The sequence below is a fragment of the Coregonus clupeaformis genome, chromosome 1 (assembly GCF_020615455.1).
Source record: "Coregonus clupeaformis isolate EN_2021a chromosome 1, ASM2061545v1, whole genome shotgun sequence".
Lineage (NCBI taxonomy): Eukaryota > Metazoa > Chordata > Actinopteri > Salmoniformes > Salmonidae > Coregonus > Coregonus clupeaformis.
The window spans coordinates 66,545,265-66,561,501 of NC_059192.1; the positions used below are offsets into that span (position 1 = coordinate 66,545,265).

A 16,237-nucleotide genomic window follows, 5' to 3' on the forward strand; every position below is an offset into this window, starting at 1 on the left:
GATGCATTGTGAAGCACATTTTATTGACTATTTTTAACAAAGGGCTGATTTTCAAGACAAAAATCAATTATTCACTCTCAACAGGACATCTGCATAAGCAGACAAACATTCAAATAAATGGTGTACATCTAAGCAATCATGGGTGTTTGATACTTTCCTTTGGCTTCTCACAAATCCCACAACATTGGAATATTTTCAACTGTTAGTGATTCTGACCTCATATGGTGAAAGTCTGCCCAGTTGCATTGTGTTGGAAATAGAGAGAGGAAAATCCTGCTAGATGTCAGTCCGGAAAGGGATGTCTGCATCCTTCATTTGTCTTTTGTAGTCGTCATCAAACAGTTGTTTCTGGGCAGGGGAGAAATGGTTGGTCCAATCACCTACTACACCTGAAAGAAAACAAGAAGAGATTTAGTCATTCGTACAACATACTCAGATACTGAAATACTAAATATCCTGATATAGTCAATACACTGAAATAGTTAATGTACCGAAATAAACTGAAATAGTCAATATACTTGTTGAGAAAAACTCCGTCCAGGAATCAGGCAGAACTCATTTATCAGCAATAAGAGTTTATTCAAGCAATTGCAGGGAAGCTTACCCTCCAGATGAAACCAGAGAGTAACTTAAACATTTACAAATTACACAGTAATTTATATACTTCACCTACACAAAAAATTGCTTACCCCTCCAAGAGGGAGGCAAGTTTACATTAGAGATAAGGGGTACTTAGCTTTACTCCCTTAAAGCATTATACAAACAAAAGCAGCTTCTAACCAGTTCTCACAGCCTATGAGTGATAAGATCTTTAGAGCCTAAACAGACTGGAATTCAGCCTGGTTGGGCCTTTAGTGCACCAAAGATAAGGAGCCAATAACAAATCACACCTTTGCAGTGTATGAAGAGGTTACTGGACAATTGAAGGAAAAATTCCAGTGAATAGTACATATAGTACTATTCAACTCAAGCATTTACATAGCGTTAGACTGTAACAAAACAATTTTGCCCTATCATACTGAAATAGTCAATGTATTGATAGAGTGAATTTACTCTAATAAACAACTGTCCAAGGCAGTTAATACATAACATGCTCAGAGTAACTATAGAGAGAAATAGTAATGGCGTCTTTTTGTAGGCACTAACTCTGCCATGGTTAGTTGGACAAAGCCTACGGAGAAAATGAATGGTGTTTTGGATAAACACTGAAAATAAGGTCTGTGGTAAAAACAGGCTTAGGAGAGCTTATATGTTTTGTTCTATGAGAATTTGAATCAGCTAATGTCACTTTTTTGTGAATTTTGAAGAATGTATGTAATTAAAGAAAAAAGATAAAGCACATAAAGGCTTCATAATAATTCATAAAGGTCATGTTAACTGACTACTATAATCTCATAGAACAAAACGTGTAGGATCTCCTAAGCCTGTGTTAACCTCAGACCTTATTTTCTGCATTTATTCCAAAACCGTATTCCTTCGCCATTCAATTTTCCTATAAGGATGGCTGAACGAACCAGAAGTAGCTCATTTCCGGGTTTTAGGACTACAAGCTGGCGCGGCCCAGGACCGAGTTTGGGAAACCCTGGACTAGACGTGACATAGTAAACAAAAATCCGGGACACTCAAATTAGTATGATATTTTACGTTTGGTATGGTTATATAAGACAGAATGTTACTTAAGGCAAAAATGAAAGGAGGGTGGTTGGTCGGTGGTGGATGGATGGGCATATAACGCAAAACTCTAACAACCCAAAAGGAGGGTGGGTGGGCGTACAACGTGAACGCCTAGCAACACAAATGTTGAGTGTTCTAATCTCATCACAGACAACTTTAGCATTTCAGCTAATTAGCAACTTTGCAATCACTTATTACTTTTTAGGTACTTTGCAACTACTTGGCATGTTAGCTAACACTTCCCTTAACCTTTAACTTAACCCTAACCTTAACCCCTAACCCCTAGCCTACCTAATGTTAGCCACCTAGCTAACGTTAGCCATAACAAATTGAAATTTGTAACATAGCATACGTATTGCAAATTCGTAAAACATATTGTACAAATTGCAATTCATAACATATCATACGAAATGGATGATGGACAACCACAAATTAATTCATACCATACCAAACATAACATATAATACTAATTTGAGTGTCCCAGATTTTCGTTTACTATGTTACGTCTACCCCTGAGTTCAGGTTGATCATATATATAAAGACAGCTAGGGGGAGCCACTGCAGTGTGCAATCTGCCACAGACTCAGATAAATCACATATGTATTAATAGTAGATAGAGGGAGGCAGACCTTTTCTCATGAAGGAGGAGATGGACTGGTCAAAGACTGGTTTGGGGATAAAGGAGTAGTTGGTCATCGGGTTCTCCTTCATGGTCTCAAAGGAAGTCAGCTCCACAATGCGGCTGATGACATCATCAGAGAGCGACAGATCCAGGTAGCACATGATGCGCTCCACTTCTCGCTGAGGATTCTGTGAGGAAGACAAATAATGAGGGGGGTTGTCTTAGTGTGTGTACATGCGTGCGTGCATGCATGTGTCTGTCTGTCTGTCTGATCAGAAGATGGGCTCATTGTAATGGCTGTAACGGAATAAATGGAACAGTATCAAACACATTCCATTCCAGCCATCCTCCCCTTACCAGCCTCCACTGGTGTGTATACAGTGCCTATAATAAGTATTCACCTCCCTTGGACTTTTTCACATTTTGTTGTGTTACAAAGTGGGATTGAAATGGATTTACACTGAACAAAAATATAAACGCAACATGCAACAATTTAAAAGATTTGACTGAGTTAGTCAATTGAAATAAATTCAGTAGGCCCTATGAAAGTAGAGAACCTTATGTTTCTAGAACTGTATCACAATTCAGAATCGATTCACGTTTAGATGGAGTATTTGGCTGTTTTGGCTGGCTGCCAGAGCCAGTTTACCTGTCCTTTAATTAGCCTACACTCCTTTAACAGTACATCTTGGGCTAGTTGTGGGTATGCTTTACCTGGGCAAAGACCGGGGAGTTTTTCAGGATAAAAATAAACAAGATTTAAGCACAGGCAAAATATTTGAGAAAAACCTGCTTCAGTCTGTTTTACACCAGACACTGGGAGAGGAATTTACCTTTCAGTAGGACAATAACCTAGTCTGGCTGACACCAAACTTGAAGTCCTCATGTACTTCAGAGTCTGGAAAGGCTTCTTGATGTTGTCGGCATGATGTGTCAATAATGAGGCGGCTGTGCTTTTTTACTGGTTGGTTCTCCTCTGTGTCTTTCTTACTCAAACATCCACATGGACAGCCACACACAGCCTCTGAGTTCCGCCCCCTTAAAATACAACTGTTGTATTTTCAAATACAAACATCAAGAGGCGTTAACTAGAAAACCCATGGAATTTTTGTTGTTGTTGAGAGAACCAATCAAACTTGGTTCAATTTCTAGGTGAATATTGCATAAACAAACAGTCCCTGTCCAGACCACAGTGGGTCTCAGCTCTCCCTCGCTGTGCACCACGTGGGTCGTGTCAGCCAGGCTGACAATAACCCAAAACACAAGGCAAAATCTACAATGGAGCTGCTTATCAAGTAGGCAGTGAATGTTCCTGAGTGGCCTATTTGTAGTTTTGACTTAAATCTGCTTGAAAATCTATGGCAAGACTTGAAAATTGCTGCCAAGCAATGATCCCTAACAACTAGACAGAGCTTGAAGAATTTTGCCAAGAATAATCGGTCACACTTTTAGCCATTTAGCAGACGCTTTTATCCAAAGCGACTTACAGTCATGCGTGCATACATTTTTTGTGTATGGGTGGTCCCGGGGATCGAACCCACTACCTTGGCGTTACAAGCGCCGTGCTCTACCAGCTGAGCTACAGAGGACCACTTTATTTGGATAGTCCCATATAAACGATATACAGATGGTCATACTATCAACAAACTCTGTTGATAAGCAACTGCTTGCTAAGGTTACGGTTTGGTTTTGAATAAGGGTTAGGGTAAGGGATAGGGTTAGGGCAAGGGTTAAGTTTAGGGTTAGGATAAGGGTTAAGGTTGGGGCTAGGGTTAGAAGACAGTTAGTTTAAATGTTGTCGACAGTTATTGAACATCTATTAAACATCTACAAACCATCTACTTGGGACTATCTAAATATGGCGTTACCGAATAATCTGCAAATATTGCACAATCCAGGTGTGCAAAGCTTTTAGGGGGGATTCAGAGTTGATATACATGCACTTAAATTGAACTTAATTCCTTTTTCACTCACTTTCCTCTCTGGCGCATTCTGACCTTGAATTTAAGCATGGAGAAACGCATGTGCCAGCCAGGTCTGCGTTTCTGGTGGAGATCATAGAAATGGAGGTGTGGCAGAGATGTGTCTACAGATAAGGGAGTTCTGACCCTGGCTTCCCACATAAATCAAATCAAATCAAATTTGCCACATGCCCCGAATACAACAGGTGTACACATTACCGTGAAATGCTTACTTACAGCCCTTAACCAACAATGCATTTATTTTTTTATAAAGAAGTAAAATAAAACAACCACAACAAAAAAGTGTTGAGAAATAAAGAGCAGAAGTAAAATAAAATAACAGTAGGGAGGCTATATACAGGGGGGTAGCGGTGCAGAGTCAATGTGCGGGGGCACTGGCTAGTTGAGGTAGTTGAGGTAATATGTACATGTGGGTAGAGTTAAAGTGAATATGCATAAATAATTAACAGAGTAGCAGCAGCGTAAAAAGATGGGGTGGGGGTGGGGGGGCAGTGCAAATAATCTGGGTAGCCATGATTAGCTGTTCAGGAGTCTTATGGCTTGGGGGTAGAAGCTGTTGAGAATCCTTTAAAACCTATACATTTATAAATGACAGTGCTGTATATGTGCAAGTTTTTGTGTTGTGTGCATCTGTAAGTGTGCACGTGCATCCATGTGTGTGTGGACATTTGGTGCAGCTCTCCCCTACCTCTTTCATGTCTTCATAGAAAAGGTAGAGTATATTCCTCTTCTCTCGTTCCTCCCAGTAACCCTTCACATGGTCGTACCAGGACCCCCATGCCACTGAGGGAGAGTACAATACACAGTTTAACCACAGTCACTCAAAACCAACCAACTCTCATTCTAACAGCATTTACATTAGCACTATCATAAAAGTATTCTGGCTCCATGACAAACACAGGCTAGAATTATTTTTCAGAAAGGGCGTATTATTTTCTATGAACTGTTTGGGCAGGAGAAGCTGGGTCCCATGCCGCTGATTAACATTGCGTACCGCATAGGTCCTCTCTGGAACGGATATCAGTGTATGATTGTATGGACCAAAGCTTTAAAGTCAAGCGGCGAATTGTTCCATCCATGGGCTTATCAACATGAAAGATAATAATGAGATTTTAGAAAACCAAAGGCAACACTAGCTATTCTCTCGTGGAATTTGATATTCCTATCAAACATTCCAGCTGTCTTGATATTCTAGCAAGAAACCATATTGATATAGCAATGCTCCAAGAAACACACCTCCTCCAAAAGGACACACATAGAATAGAGAACCATTTGTACAAACTGGCTGCTTTTTCATCAGCCCCAAACAAAACTAAGGGTGTAATCATAACAATACATAAGAAACTCAAAATCACCATCCTTGGTAAAGGCAAAGACCAAGAAGGCAGAATCACTTTCCTTAAATGTATCCATAATAGAAAGAAAATTGCCTTTATTAATGTGTATGCTCCAAATTCATATGATCCTCAGTTTTTTTAATTCTCTGAACACCATATTGTTAGAATTAACTGAATTCCAACTGGTTATTGGGACAGGCATGAATGCCATTCTGGACATGCGGGACGAATCTAATAAGACCAACTACAATCCACAGGCAACCAAGGCTCTCCAACAAATACTCTCTGATTACAACCTCATTGATGCCTGGCGAGCTCATAACCCAAAGCAAAATACTTTAGGGTACACTTTCTATTCAAACAGGCACAAAATATTATCCCGAATCGATTTCGTGCTATTATCTACTCCTCTACTTTCTTTAATCAAGAAAATGTAAGTTCGACATACAGTATGAGCCTATCTAATCATCATGCTTATTACTGCTTGATACACATTTCAGAATCTCCTAAAAGAGCCACAAGATGGCGCTTTAATGTTTCCTTACTACAAAATCCTACTTTCTGTGAACAATTTGAAACTGAATTTAAATAATTCACAATGATTGATACAAATTCAGTCGATGATCCTCCGATTTTATGGGACGCCATTAAAGGTTTTATTAAAAACAATGCAACTTCATTTGCATCTGGGCTGAATTAATCAAAATTAAAGAAGATATCAGAATTGGAAAAGTTATTAACAACGTTAGAGCGTTCTCAACAAGCACTTTTTTCAGACCAGGTAGGGACTACTCTCTTCAAAGTCAAGACAGAACTAAATCTATTGATAAGACAGAGAGCAAAATTTGCCATCCATCGAGTTAGACAATTACTTCCATGGTAATCGACCTAGTCGTCTACTGGCTAACAAGCTTCACAGTAACAATCAATTAGTGGATATTGCAACTATTGAATCTGAATGAGGTGAATTACTATCAGAACCCAAATTAATCAACCAAAGATGCTCCCGTTTCTATAAAGAATTGTACACCTCTGATTGTAAAATCCACACCATAACAGATCGAGGCCTTTTTAAAAGATCTAAGAACTCATTTTCTCCCAATTGAGGGAGCCGGCTTGCTGGGACCCCAAATTTCTCTCCATGAACTCAAAAGGGCATTGGATAACATTAATATTGGGAACCAATTAGATCCACTGTTACTTGAAATTATTAACACATCCATTCACAAAGGTTATTTTGGAAGGGATGTAAATACAGCACTAATTTAACCTTTATTAAATGAAGGTAAGGAAGCCACCCAGTGCTCTCACTATCGCCCTCTAACATTGATAAACACAGATATTAAACTATTTTCTAAAATGTGGTCATCCCGTCTCGAAACTTACTTACCCAAATCCTTACATCTGGACCAAAGCGGGTTTGTTAAAAAACTATTATCGTCAGATAACCTCCATCGTCTATTACATATCTTACATGCTTCATCAGAAACCAAAGCTCCTTGGGCAGTTCTATCTCTCGACGCAGAAAAAGCTTTTGATAGACTAGAATGCTCATATCTTTGGTCGGTTTTGGAACATTTGGGACTTGGCTCCAATTTCATTAATATGATTAAAATACTATATGCCAATCCCTCACCCATAGTAATAACAGGCAATACCTGCTCTGTTCCATTCAGAATAACTAGAAGTAGGAGGCAAGGTGATCCCATCTCACCTCTGCAATTTTTATTGTCTATAGAGCCCCTGGCCCAGGCAATTCAACAACCTACAGAAATTACACCAATATCTCTCAATTCTACGGATCACGTCATCTCAATATATGATGATGATATCTTACTTTATGTAGACAATGTATCTCAATCCCTCCCAAAAGTTTTGAAGATCATAGACAAATTCAGTTCCATCTCAATTTATAAAGTGAATCTACCCATATCTGCCCTATTGCCTCTCAAGACCCTGATGGAGGACTCCACCTCTACTTATAGAATCCCAATTGCTTCCCATTTTAAATATTTTGGAATAGATATAATTCCTTCCTTAGATAAAACCATGTAACTTCAATCAAAATGGCATGCCCATACTCCAATATTTCACAATAACGGCTCGCAATCTGGAGGGCGGCCTTTTGCATCCCACCCAATGGTCCAAATGTGCCACCTGTACCCTTGCCGATATCATGGACAGTAAGGTTTTGAGAACATTCTAAAATTTGAAAGACATACACATTACCAGGCAAATCCTTTTTCAAAATATATTTACAACTTAGGTCAGCTATGCTGGCCTATGGAGTCCCTTGAGAAACCCAACTACTGAACCATACAATGATGGGATTTATAAATAAATTATATGGGCTCCCGAAAGGACTAATTTCTATAATATATAAACAACTTTTGTAAAGCTCATATTCTGAGCTAGCCATTAAGAAAGTATGGTCCACAGATCACATTTTGTTGTGTTGCAGCCTGAATTTAAAATTGATTAAATTGAAATGTGTCACTGGCCTTCACACAATACCCCCTAATGTTAAAGTCGAATTATGTTTTTAGAAATCTTTACAAATTAGTTTTTAAAAAAAATCTGAAATGTCTTGTGTCAATAAGTATTCAACCCCTTTGTTAGGGCAAGCATAAATAAGTTCAGGAGTACACATTTGCTTAACAAATCACATAATCAGTTGCATGGACTAACTCTGTGTGCAATAATAGTGTTTAACATGATAATTTAATGACTACCTAATCTCTGTACCCCACACATAGAATTATCTGTAAGGTCCCACAGTCGAGCAATTAATTTCAAACACAGATTGAACCACAAAGACCAGGGAGGTTTTTCAATGCCTCGCAAAGAAGGGCACCAATTTGTCGAATGCGAAAAATTAATAGCACACATGGAATATCCCTTTGAGCATGGTGAAGTTATTAATTACACTTTTGATGGTGTATCAATATACCCATTCACTACAAAGATACAGGTGTCCTTCCTAACTCAGTTGCCGGAGAGGAAGGAAACTGCTCAGGGATTTCATCATGAGGCCAATGGTGACATTTTAAACAGTTACAGAGTTGAATGGCTGTGATAGGAGAAAACTGAGGATGGGTCAACAACATTGTAGTTACTCCACAATTCTAACTTAAATGACAGAGTGAAAAGAAGGAAGCCTGTACAGAATACAATATTCCAAAACATGCATCCTGTTTGCAATAAGGCACTAAAGTAAAACTGCAAAACATGTGTCAAATAATTTAACTTTATGTCCTATATACAAAGCGTTATGTTTGGGGCAAATCCAATGACTTTCTCATCTCTGTACCCCACACATAAAAATAAACGGAATTGAGCTAAGCTCAGGCAAAATCCTAGAGGAAAACCATGTTCAGTCTGCTGGGAGACTAATTCACCTTTCAGCAGGACAATAACCTAAACACAAGGCCAAATATACTGTACACTGGAGTTGCTTAACAAGACAACATTGAATGTTCCTGAGTGGCCTAGTTACAGTTTTGGTGGGTAACTGATGAGCAACCCTATGGGGGGGTAGAATGAAGACATGTTGGCTGGGTGGGGTTGGGGGAAGGGGATGGGAGGTTGGGGTTGGAGGCCCACTTATTTTTTATTTAATTTTTATATTTATACTGAATTTATGATAATTTAAACTCTGTATCTATTTCTTACGATAGTTTTTTATTTTGAGTGGCAGCCTACAGGTACATGTTTTATAAACTTATAATTTGAAATGGATAATGAACCTGTAACCCCCAACAAAAAAGAACAAAACAAATAAAAATGTGGTAAACAATTAATACAAAAAAGGGCGTATTCAATATTGCCCAATTTAATTTCAAAGCCTGGGGGAGAAGGAGAAATGCATTTTCTGTACTGCATGATGTGACAAGGTGGTAGCTGTACTTGCCATGATTATTTATTATGCAATTGAATTGTAAAATATAATTTTGTTTTGTGTTTTGTGTGCACACACACTTGAAGAAATACAGTGAGGGAAAAAAGTATTTGATCCCCTGCTGATTTTGTACGTTTGCCCACTGACAAAGACATGATCAGTCTATCATTTTAATGGTAGGTTTATTTGAACGGTGAGAGACAGAATAACAACAAAGAAATCCAGAAAAACGCATGTCATAAATGTTATAAATTGATTTGCGTTTTAATGAGGGAAATAAGTATTTGACCCCTCTGCAAAACATGACTTAGTACTTGGTGGCAAAACCCTTGTTGGCAATCACAGAGGTCAGACGTTTCTTGTAGTTGGCCACCAGGTTTGCACACATCTCAGGAGGGATTTTGTTCCACTCCTCTTTGCAGATCTTCTCCGTCATTAAGGTTTCGAGGCTGACATTTGGCAACTCGAACCTTCAGCTCCCTCCACAGATTTTCTATGGGATTAAGGTCTGGAGACTGGCTAGGCCACTCCAGGACCTTAATGTGCTTCTTCTTGAGCCACTCCTTTGTTGCCTTGGCCGTGTGTTTTGGGTCATTGTCATGCTGGAATACCCATCACGACCCATTTTCAATGCCCTGGCTGAGGGAAGGAGGTTCTCACCCAAGATTTGACGGTACATGGCCCTGTCCATCGTCCCTTTACATTTACATTTTACATTTTAGTCATTTAGCAGACGCTCTTATCCAGAGCGACTTACAGTTAGTGCATACATTACTATATATTTTTTTCTTACCCCCCGTGGGAATCGAACCCACAACCCTGGCGTTGAAAACGCCATGCTCTACGAACTGAGCTAAATCCCCTGCCGGCCATTCCCTCCCCTACCCTAGACGACACTGGGCCAATTGTGCGCCGCCCCATGGGTCTCCCGGTCGCGGCCGGCTACGACAGAGCCTGGATTCGAACCAGGATCTCTAGTGGCACAGCTAGCACTGCGATGCAGTGCCTTAGACCACTGTGCCACTTGATGCGGTGAAGTTGTCCTGTCCCCTTAGCAGAAAACACCCCCAAAGCATAATGTTTCCACCTCCATGTTTGATGGTGGGGATGGTGTTCTTGGGCTCATAGGCAGCATTCCTCCTCCTCCAAACACGGCGAGTTGAGTTGATGACAAAGAGCTCGATTTTGGTCTCATCTGACCACAACACTTTCAGCCAGTTCTCCTCTGAATCATTCAGATGTTCATTGGCAAACTTCAGACGGGTGTCATGCCCTGACTCTGGGGACTGGTATTTGTTGAGTCAGGGTGTGTATTTTCTGTGTGTATTTTCTATGTTGTATTTTCTAGGTTTAGATCTATTATCGTCTTTGTTGTTATTCTGTCTCTCACTGTTCAAATAAACCTACCATTAAAATTATAGACTGATAATTTCTTTGTCAGTGGGCAAACGTACAAAATCAGCAGGGGATCAAATACCTTTTTCCCTCACTGTAGTGTCTTATAAGCCCATTATGGCTGGGCATCAAATTGGTGTAATGGTTCCCAAGCTTTTTCAGCAGGGACCCCAATTTCACACCTAAAACATTCCCCCCTTGGGAACTACTGCCTTATAGCCTAGCATATTATCCAAGTTCAAGTCGGAATAATGCCCTAAGAAGCCATATCACAACCTACAGCCTTTATCCTTATGCCATTTCATCCAGATATTAAATGGTATTTCAACCACTTCACTTGTGCATTGGACTACGGCTGAGTACAACAACGCGCTTTGACCTCCGCAGGGCCATCAAACCGGGAAAAGGACAATGTCGGAACAAGGCGGAATCCTATTATACCGGCTACGACACTAGAAGCATGTGGCAGGGGCTCCAGTACATTAGGGACTACAAAGGAAGCCGTGATCTGCCCAACGATGCCTCTCTACCAGACACAATGCATTTTATGCACGCTTCAACAAAAACAACACAGAGCCCTGCATGAGGGCCCCCGCTAATCCGGAGGACTGGGTGATCTCTCTCTACGAGGCTGATTTGAGTAAGGTTTTTAAAAAGGTCATCAGTCGTAAGGCCGCTGGCCGAGATGGTATTCCATGGCGTGTCCTCAGGGCATGCACAGACCAGCTGGCATGCGTCTTCACTGACATTTTAAAACTCTCCTTGTCCCAGTCTGTAATCCCCATGTTTCAAGCCGTCTACCATCATTCCTGTTCCCAAAAATGCTAAGGCATCCTGCCACAATGACTACCGCCCTGTAGCAAGCACTCACATCTGTAATAATCAAGTGCTTTGAAAGGCTGGTCAAGGCACACATCAACTCCACCATCCCAGACACCCTGGACCCACTCCAATTTGCATACCGCCCCAACAGATCCACTGACGATCCAATCTCAATTGTACTCCACTCTGCCCTCTCCTACTTAGAAAAGAGGAATATCTATGTGAGGATGCAGCACATCATACAACACCATAGTGGACTTCCTGACGGACCGACCCCAGATGGTAAGAGGAAGCAACAACACCTCTGCCACGCTGAACATGGGGGCACCCCAGGGGTGTGTGCTTAGCCCCCTCCTGTACTCCCTGTTCATCCACGACTGTGTGGCCACACACGACTCCAACTCCATCATCAAGTTTGCTGACGAGACAACAGTGGTCAGCCTGATCACCAACGGCGATTAGAAAGCCTACAGGGATGAGGTCAGAAACCTGGCAGTGTGGTGCCAGGACAACAGCCTCTCCCTCAACGTCAGCAAGACCATACACAGCCTTGAGACAATTGAGACATGGATTGTGTATGTGTGCCATTCATAGGGGTGAATGGGTAAGACAAAATATTTAAGGGCCTTTGAATGGCATATGGTAGTATGCAACGCGGTTGGGTTTTTCAAGCTCAATAGTTTCCTGTGTGTATAAAAAATGGTCCACGATCCAAAGGACATCCAGCCAACTTGACACAACTGTGGGAAGCATTGGAATCAACATGGGCCAGCATCCCGGTGGAACGCTTTTGACACCTTGTAAAGTCCATGCCCTGACAAATTTAAGCTGAGGGCAAAGGGGGGCAGAAGGCATTCCTAATGTTTAGTACATTCAGTGTATATATTACCACTAGTATATTACCATAAGTATTTATATATTCCTGCTATCAGTCACCTTTCAGCTCTGTTTACATGTATGTCCGCCTATCATGCCTACACTGACACTCTTGCACACACACACACACACACACACACACACACACACACACACACACACACACACACACACACACACACACACACACACACACACACACACACACACACTCACAGTGCCTTCGGAAAGTATTCAGACCCCTTGACTATTTCCACATTTGTGTTACGTTACAGCCTTATTATCCTATTATTATTATGTATTACAAATAAAAAACAGAAATACATTATTTACTTAAGTATTCAGACCCTTTGCTATGAGACTCCAAATTGAGCTCAGGTGCATCCTGTTTCCATTGATCATCGTTGAGATATTTTTACAACTTGATTGGCGTCCACCTGTGGTAAATTCAATTGATTGGACATGATTTGGAAAGGCACACACCTGTCTATATAAGGTCCCACAGTTGACAGTGCATGTCAAAGCAAAAACCAAGCAATGAGGTCGAAGGAATTGTCGGTAGAGCTCAGAGACAGGATTGTGTTGAGGCACAGATCTGGGGAAGGGTACCAAAAAAATTCTGCAGCATTGAAGGTCCCCAAGAACACAGTGGCCTCTTACTATGGAAGAAGTTTGGAACCACCAAGACTCTTCCTAGAGCTGGCCGCCCGGCCAAACTGAGCAATCGGGGGAGAAGGGCCTTGGTAAGGGAGGTGACCAAGAACCCGATGGTCACTCTGACAGAGCTCTAGAGTTCCTCTGTGGAGATGGGAAAACCTTCCAGAAGGACAACCATCTCTGCAGCACTCCACCAATCAGGCCTTTATGGTAGTGTCCAGACGGAAGCCACTCCTCAGTAAAAGGCACGACAGCCCGCTTGGAGTTTGCCAAAAGGCACCTAAAGAATATCAGTCCATGAGAAACAAGATTCTCTGGTCTGATGAAACCAAGATTGAACTCTTTGGCCTAAATGCCAAGCGTCCCGTCTTGAGGAGACCTGGTACCATCCCTACAGTGAAGCATGGTGGTGGCAGCATCATGCTGAGGGGATGTTTTTCAGCGGCAGGCACTAGGAGACTAGTCAGGATTGAGGCAAAAAAATTCGAAAAACCTGTCTTTGCTTTGACATTATGGGGTATTGTGTGCTGCTGCCATGCTGTTTACTATGATTAATCCCGCTACCAGTCACTTTCTCCTAATCCCCCGCCTACATGTACATACACTACATGGCTCGTCGAACATCTCATTCCAAAATCATGGGCATTAATATGGAGTTGGTCACCCCTTTGCTGCTATAACAGCCTCCACTCTTCTAGGAAGGCTTTCCACAATATGTTGGAAAATTGCTGTGGGGACTTGCTTCCATTCAGCCACAAGAGCATTAGTGGGGTCGGGCACTGATGTTGGGCGGTTAGCCCTGGCTCGCAGTCAGTGTTCCAATTCATCCCAAAGGTGTTCGATGGGGTTGAGGTCAGGGCTCTGTGCAGGCCAGTCAAGTTCTTCCACACCAATCTCGACAAACCATTTCTGTATGGACCTCACTTTGTGCACGGGGGCATTGTCATGCTGAAACATGGAAAGGGCCATCCCCAAACTGTTGTCACAATGTTGGAAGCACAGAATTGTCTAGAATGTCATTGTATGCTGTAGCGTTAAGATTTCCCTTCACTGGAACTAAGGGGCCTAGCCCGAACCATGAAAAACAGCCCCAGACAAGTATTCCTCCTCCATCAAACTTCACAGTTGGCACGATGCATTGGGTCAGGTATCATTCTCCTGGCATCCGCCAAACCCAGATTCGTCCGTCGGACTGCCAGATGGTGAAGCTTGATTCATCCCTCAAGAGAACGCATTTCCACTGCTCCAGAGTCCAATGGCGGCAAGCTTTACACCACTCCAGCTGATGCTTGACATTGCGCTTGGTGATCTTAGGCTTGTGTGCGGCAGCTCGGCCATGGAAACCCATTTCATGAAGCTCCCGACGAACAGTTTTTGTGCTGACGTTGCTTCCAGAGGCAGTTTGGAACTCGATAGTGAGTGTTGCAACCAAGGACAGACGATTTTTACGAGCTACGCTCTTCAGCACTAGGCGGTCCCGTTCTGTGAGCTTGTGTGGCCTACCACTTCGCGGCTGAGACATTGTTGCTCCTAGACATTTCCACTTCACAAAAACAGCACTTACAGTTGAGCAGGGCAGCTCTAACAGGGCAGACATTTGCCCAACTCAATTGTTGGAAAGGTAGCATCCTATGACGGTGCGACATTGAATGCTCTTCAGTACGGGCAATTCTACTACCAATGTTTGTCTATGGAGATTGCATGGCTGTGTGCTCATTTTATACACCTGTCAGCAACGTGTGTGACCGAAATAGCTGAATCCACTAATTTGAAGGGGTGTTCAGATACTTTTGTAGTGTATCTACCTCAAATTACTCCAGTATCCCTGCACATTATACATTTGGTATTGGCACTGATCCTGTATATACAGTAGCCTCCTCTCTTATTTCTTATGTTTTCTTTATTATATTTATTTTTCATTTTTTATTAGTTATACTATTTTAGATATTAATTACTGCACTGTTGGTTAGAGCTTGCAAATCAAGCATTGCACTGTACTTGTGCATGTGACAATAAACTTGAACATATCTGCATCAAAGTACCCTGCAGTAGTATATCTAAATCAATTCATCAAGCTATTGAGCACATAGCGACCTGGCCATCATCCAAGAATAACAACATAGTAATCATCATATGCCATTTAGCAGACACATTTATCCAAAGCGATCCTGGCATTGAAAGCGCCATGCTCTACCAACTGAGCTACTCAGGACCACATTGGTATTAGTCATTATGAAAATGCTAGTTATTTATTAAAATGCTAGTTACATTATATTACTTACGTTCTCCATTCATGAACTTGTGGATGTATCCGTCCCACGGTCCAGGCTCAGGCTGGGTTAGATTCATGCGGTCAAAGTGGTAGTAGCTGACCAGGTTGTCCTTAGCATTCCTCGCTACATAGATAGCCTGGAAGAAGATGGTGGGGGGAAGGTGTAGCATTTTGTTTGTAATTTACTGTTCTATGGATAATTTTTCAGATAAAGTTAACTGAAAATATATACTTAATTCTAAACCATTTCCAAACTCATGAAAAAAAAATCTGAATCTAGTACCATTTCACACTAAAATGCTGACCAGAACTGTACTGTGCTAGCTCTGATATTTTCCCTCCACATCGTCCTTTCCAGCACGGTGGATGCATAACTAGCCCAGCACAGTACAGCTCATCTTAGTAGTATGAAAAGGGAATTAGGGGTCGTACTCCATCTTACCTTGCATTTGTTTTTCCAGAACCCTTCGGGCACCAACTGGAAAGGCAGATGGGTCTTGATGACCCTTGGGGGGTCCATGTTTTTAAGGAGGCTCAAGCCTAGGAGACGCAATAGGATAAGTAAAAGATTAGGGAGTTCTTGAAGGGTTAAAATATGGGTCATTCTTAGATTGCAGTGGCTTTTGCGTCCCTCGCCTTGAGTTTGGGGTTGTGGTTCGATGTGGGTGTGTTATGTTTGTTTGCTATGTTTGTTTTCTATGT

At 41.6% G+C, this 16,237-nt stretch overlaps 1 protein-coding gene across 1 annotated transcript in view; it reads right to left on the reverse strand.

Moving 5' to 3' along the window:
- Positions 1–4: 4 nt before the first annotated feature.
- The window catches only part of sult1st6 (sulfotransferase family 1, cytosolic sulfotransferase 6), a 44,907-nt gene continuing 28,674 nt past the window's right edge, over positions 5–16,237 (reverse strand). The window contains exons 3-7 of the mRNA XM_041884493.2: positions 15,978–16,075; positions 15,546–15,672; positions 4,967–5,061; positions 2,304–2,484; positions 5–389 (exon numbers count right to left, since the gene is read on the reverse strand). Of these exons, the coding sequence (XP_041740427.1) occupies positions 277–389; positions 2,304–2,484; positions 4,967–5,061; positions 15,546–15,672; positions 15,978–16,075 (614 nt within the window). The 3' untranslated portion in view covers positions 5–276. The remainder of the gene's footprint in view (positions 390–2,303; positions 2,485–4,966; positions 5,062–15,545; positions 15,673–15,977; positions 16,076–16,237) is intronic.